At 38.7% G+C, this 6437-nt stretch overlaps 1 protein-coding gene and 1 long non-coding RNA gene across 2 annotated transcripts; both read right to left on the reverse strand.

Moving 5' to 3' along the window:
* Positions 1-664: 664 nt before the first annotated feature.
* On the reverse strand, positions 665-1975 carry LOC130963613 (uncharacterized). The gene has a single exon (XM_057889716.1). The coding sequence runs from the start codon at positions 1973-1975 to the stop codon at positions 665-667; it is 1311 nt and encodes a 436-aa protein (XP_057745699.1).
* A 2416-nt stretch (positions 1976-4391) lies between these two features.
* LOC130960782 (uncharacterized) lies at positions 4392-5324 on the reverse strand. The gene is made up of 3 exons (XR_009079242.1): positions 5175-5324; positions 5029-5083; positions 4392-4940 (listed from the first exon to the last, which is right to left on the reverse strand). It is a non-coding gene; the product is annotated as an uncharacterized LOC130960782 (long non-coding RNA).
* Between the last annotated feature and the right edge of the window lie 1113 nt (positions 5325-6437).

Genomic DNA, 6437 nt, shown 5'->3' on the forward strand with positions numbered 1-6437 from the left:
TCTGGTGCTGCATTAGAACACACCCCAAACCTTTCAGAGATGCATCACAGTACACTTCAAATGGTTCACTTAGTTCAGGTAACACCAATACAGGTGCAGTAGTCAACCTGTGCTTTAATGCTTGGAAGCTCTCTTCACATTCTGGAGTCCAGACAAAAGACGTATCCTTCCTAGTCAATTTAGTTAAAGGTAAGGCGAGCTGTGAAAATCCCTTAATGAATCTACGATAATACCCCGCCAAACCTAGGAAACTCCTTATCTCTGTCACTGAAGTTGGTCGCTCCCAATTCATCACTGCTTCTACCTTAGCAGGATCCACAGCTATTCCCTGCTTACTCACCACGTGGCTGAGAAACTTCACCTCACTCTTCCAGAACTCACATTTAGATAACTTAGCATATAACTTCCTGTCTCTCAGAATTTGCAGTACAGTTCTTAAGTGTTCAGCATGTTCCTCTTCAGACTTAGAATAAACAAGAATGTCATCAATGAAGACAATGACAAACTTGTCCAGATACGGTCGGAAAATCCTGTTCATATAATCCATAAATACTGTCGGGGCATTAGTTAACCCAAAAGACATTACTGTATATTCATAATGACCATAACGCGTCCTGAAAGCAGTCTTCGGAATATCCTCATCTCTAACCCTTATCTGATGATATCAGGATCGCAGATCAATCTTAGAAAACACACCGGCTCCCTGTAACTGATCCATTAGATCATCGATTCTAGGCAACGGATATTTGTTCTTCACAGTGATCTTATTCAACTGCCGATAGTCGACACACAAACGCATACTCCCATCCTTCTTCTTTACTAGTAACACTGGTGCTCCCCACGGAGAAACACTTGGTCGGATGAAATGCTTACCCAACAAATCTTCCAGCTGAGCTTTCAATTCAGCCATTTCTAAAGGTGACATCCTATAAGGAGTAATCGAAATTGGACCGGATCCAGGTACCAACTCGATTGCAAATTCAACCTCTCGGTTAGGTGGGAATTCATTAATATCATCCGGAAACACATCTGAAAATTCACATACAACCGGAATCTGCTCTAAACTCTGATCATCACCTGATACTCCCGCAGTTAATAACATAATACCCTGACATTCAGTTCCTGAACAGTTTATTATCATAGAATTCAAATAGTAACTATTCACCACAACCGGTGCTTCTGACCCTTCCGGCATAAACTGTACTAACTTCTCAGAACAATCAAGCAAAACATGATTCTTGGATAACCAATCCAATCCCAAAATGAGATCAAGACCAGTCATAGGCAAACAAATCAAATCATGCACAAATTCACGCTGTTGTACTCGAAAGGAAACTTGTGGACATCCTATCCTAGTCACCATAGCTTCATGAGTAGCATTATATACTTTCAAATCATAACCTAAAACCACCATTCTCAATCCTAATTCATGGGCCTTTTCAAATGCAATAAATGAATGACTTGCTCCTGAATCAAATAAAGCATTTAAGATTTTACCAGCCATTTCACAATTATCTCTAATCAGTGTCTCAGATCCCTCAGCACCTACGGTAGAAGTGGTGTATACTCTCCCCGGCTGCTGCACCCTACCAGTCTCATACTTCTTCTTCTCTGGGCAATTACTGGCTATATGCCCAAGCTGTCCACAGGAATAGCATACTCCAAGTCCTAGTCTGCACGGAACTCCAGGATGATACTTTCCGCACCTCTGACAATTCAGATCCTGCTGTGGCTGCTTCCCAAATCTTCTTCCCTGATTAACATTGGTATTCAGCCTTCTGTAATTACCTTGTCCCTGAGTCTGCTGCGGAATAGAGCCTCCACGCTTGAAATTCCTACCTCTCGGAGCAAAGTTCCTTCCTGAAGGTCTCTGAAAAGGCACCCTCAAATTTCCTTTCTCTGCTGCCGCCTTCCTCACACAATCCTCAGCCACCCTACTCTTATTCACCAATTCAGAAAACACCCTGATCTCCATTGGGGCAACGAAGCTCAGAATATCACTCCGAAGACCTCCTTCATATTTAATACACTTCCATTCAGAAAATCTTCAGGCGCACCTTGACAGATACGAGAAAAGCGACACAACTCCTCAAACTTACTAGTATACTCAGCAACAGTCATCTGTCCTTGTTTTAACTGCATTAATTCAAGTTCCTTGGCATTTCTGACTGAATTAGGAAAGTATTTCTTATAGAACTCTGTCCGAAAAACCTCCCAAGGAATCGCAGCACCATCAGGCTGCAGGATACGTCGTGTCCCCTGCCACCAATACTGAGCTTCACCTTGCAACTGATAGGTTCCAAATTCAACCCATTACTCTTCAGGAACCTGTTGTGCCTGTAACGCCCTTTCCATAGCCTGAATCCAATTATCTGCATCAGTGGAATTTGAGGTTTCCCTGAAGGTTGGAGGATGAACTTTTAGAAATGTAGCAAGTGTCATAGGACCATCCTCATCATTATTATTTCCATGATAGCCCTGATTTATCTGATTACCCAGTGCCTCAGCTGTCGCCTGCATAGCTGCAGCCATATTTCCCAGGGCAGCCATAAAGTCTACTGGATCAGTCCCTATGGGGGCAGGAGTAACGGTGCCTGTCCTACCTCTACCTCGCCCGCGACCGCGTCCGCGAGTTGACATCTGGTCCCTATATACACCAAACAAGTGATATTAAGTTGATCAGTCTCAATATCGCAGGTCTAATGCTTTAAGTTCCAAATGCATGCTCACAAACGTTTATGCCATATATATCAGTTAGATATCCTAATAGCACATAAACACATATACAGAGAATGCACAGAAGTACAATCAGTCCGTCTTTCAGGCTCTATAGGAACGAACTGCTCTGATACCATAATGTAACACCCTACCACACTAAGCTTTACGCTTAAGTCGTAAAGCAGAGGTGGTGTGGTATTACGACCTCTAAAATAAAATGTATATTTATAATAGCAGAAGAATTATAATATGCTAGGAGCCTTGAAGAATAGAGGAAATAAAAATCGCGAATATAAAAGTGCAACACTCGAGAAATGAGTTAACTTGCATGCTAAGAAAGCTACAGCTGTCAAGTGTAAAGAAACCCAAAACAAGAACAGAGAGTCAAAGATACAAAATAACGAGCTCCTGACTCAGCCTGCAAAGTCAAGACTGGCCGGAGAATATACATACATATATACATATATATACATATCCAAAACCCAAATGTACATAAACAAAATTCTGCCTCTCCATACACCTCTAGGAGGATCAAAAAGAATAAGTTATGTGGAGAGAAAGCTAAGTACATATATATACATCATAACATAACAAAATAACCCAGTAACCACTCCGCTTCAAGAGTCCAGACGCCTAACAAGATGCCTCTCGACCTGCATCTGAAAAACAACAACATAGTATGGAATGAGAACCAGAGGTTCTCAGTATGGTAAAGGTGCCACACACATAATATATAAGGTCCTGGGAATGCCAGAGGCAATCCTAGAACGCCGACACTCAGTTTATAGAGCTTAAAGTATTAAATAGAAGCCATAGAAGGTGGTTTTCTAAGAATATGTAAACCTGATTTAACTTAATCTTAAACCTAAATCTCATATTGCCATTCCTCCAAACCTCCATCTCCATCAGGATTTCACAGACAAACAAACAGATAAAGCAAGCACATGAAGGTTACAAGTACTGCAGGTAACAAATATACATTTAGCATGGCAGATACATTCAGGCACACCCAGTTAATGCACAAGCAAGTAGTTCAAATAGTATGCATATGATGCATGCCTGTCCTATGGCTGATGAGGCTCATCTGTCGGTTATCTAGCCAACCCGACAAGTCTGAATTGTCCTTAGACTGTCCCCCGACGTGCATCCCCAAGAGTCTATGCATAGCTTTATCTCAAATAATCAATATTGCTCAATGGGGGTAACATTCCCGGGAATTTATATAGTGCCCGGTCACACTTACGTCGTAGGGTCAACAGAGTATCGAGTTTTCTACCTGGTACACGTGGTGGCAAGCCACGGCACTTTATCCAGGGAACCTCGTATCTCAGATTATTCAAATTCATAAGCCATATAAATAATTCAATTATAATTCATTAACATCCACATCATTCAATTGCATCTCATTCATCATCATACGTTAAACATATTCAATCCTTATCCTTCGATATCACACCTCTCATTTCGTCCATCAATAGTTCCAATTCAAAATATAATTCATTCTTTTCTAAGAATCAAACTTCAAACTTAAAACATACTTATTTTCTTAATAACTCTAATTCAAACCATATAATCTTTGAATCTAAATATTTTTAGATACTCATATAAACAAAATCTCTAATTTTTATAAAATTTTGGCAGCACCTCCTCTAAAACTCGGACTTTACCACCCTTTTCGGGTCCAAACCTGCTTTCTTTTCAATTCAACACACCCTTCCTCATCATCATAACAGTCACCACAATAAATCTACCTCAGATCAACAATTATACTCATACAATATTCAAATCCAACAACCAAAAATTCAACTAAGGATCATAGTTCACTAATCCTAGGCTTCTAACACAAGATACCTCAAATCAACAATTCACCAAATTATTAATTAATCAACAAGCACCAAACTAACCATGTTCATCAATAATAACATTCACCATCCAAAATTAATAACTAATTATCCAATAAACTTCAACCAAATATATTCATCGAAAAATTACTAAACATTAAACATACACCCGCATTCCAACTTATCCTATGGTCACCTAGCCTAAGTTTTCACAGAACATTATATATTAAATGCAAGAAACCTAAACCATACCTTAGCCGATTCCCAAGTATTATTCCAAGACAATTTTCCTAAAAGAACACAGCCCTTAAAACTTCAACTAATCCGCTTCCTCCAAGTTCCAGTATTCACAATTTCAAGCTCCAATTATTTATTCACAACCTAATACACATTCATAACACATATATATCCAATTTAATACTCAAAGCTCAAATTCAATGAAATTAAAATAAAATTATCGTATCCTCACCTTACCCAAGCTTCACATAAGCAAGAGTAAACGTTTTCCTCAAGCTAATTGGATCCTAAAACATCATAAATCAAGGAAATTCAACATTCCCACTTAAAATTCGAAAATTGGGAGAAGAGAAGGCTGAGAGTGATTAAACAAGTTACCTATGAAATTGTTCCGATAGAAATGTAGAGCTCGACGCGGTGGACGCGTGGCCGCAAACAGTGCGGCAATCGGAGCTCGGACGGAGAAGTTACGGCGAATTGAAATTTGCCGCAAGGGTTTCGGCGTTGCTTTCTCTCCCTGGAGCTTTCATGTCGCTGAAGCCAAAATGGAGAAGAAAGGAACGTGGGCTCATTTAAAGTGTGGGTCCGGTTGGACCGGTAGCCCAGTTCGGGTTCGGTTCAACCGGTTCAACCCGTTCGGTCCAATCTTAGACCGATTTTTTTGAAATTGGTGTCAAAATTCTCGTTTCGATGAGCTCTATCCTAATTTGGTATAATATTTACATTTATAATCCTCCTTATTAAAAACTAATTTATTGACTAATTATCTACTAATTTAACCGGGGTTTACATCTAACAGATTTTTAATTTTTTGAAAAGATTCCGTTTCCTTTTTTCAAAGTTATTGCCTTTTCTTTCTCCTTCTTTATTTACATGCTTTTCTCTCTGTTTTCTTTTTTCGTTATTCTCGATTTCCATTGTTTTTTGACATCAAACTCTAAAATCGTTTTTGAAGTGTTTCATCTTCATCGTCGTGTTTCTCCTCGTTCTTCTTTTGATTTTGCAACATTATGTATCCTTTTCTTCTTTGTTTGATTTTTTTCTCCAAAAAAGAATTATGAAAATATGAAATAAGAAAATGAAGAAGAAGAAGAAGCAGCAGAAGATGAGAAGGAGAAAGAGAAAGAGTTCTGAATTATGCATAAGGTGTACTTCAACGAATTTTGGGTGTATTTCTGTAATCCTTTGGGTGTATTTCTGAAGTTCCATTATTTTCAAAACGATTTCAAAACTTGATTTCATAAACCAAAAAATAAAAAAAAAAGAAGTAAAAATACCAGTGATAAACGCAGGTAAAACAACGAATGAAAAAGCGAAGAGAGAATGCACGAAGGAGATCAAACAAATTTGGCAAGAAACTCATTTTCATGGAGGAAGAAGAAGAAGAGTCGTTCATAGTGCATGGTGAGTAGCGTGCTAGTATTTACTGGGAGTGTAATGCGCGTGTGTTTTGTTGGGCTTGTGCCAACTTGTAAGATTTGTAAGCCAAAAAGACTTGTATGTATAGCAAGCCTCATAGTTAAATGAATGTAAGTTCATCATCTTTCAAGTAATTTTATAACATTATATGTTTCTTCTTCTTTGTTTGATTTTTTTATTTTTTATTCTTGTTAAGAGAGTAAAATAAGAAGAAACTTGAGA

This window comes from Arachis stenosperma, chromosome 2 (genome assembly GCF_014773155.1).
Source record: "Arachis stenosperma cultivar V10309 chromosome 2, arast.V10309.gnm1.PFL2, whole genome shotgun sequence".
Classification (NCBI taxonomy): Eukaryota; Viridiplantae; Streptophyta; class Magnoliopsida; order Fabales; family Fabaceae; genus Arachis; species Arachis stenosperma.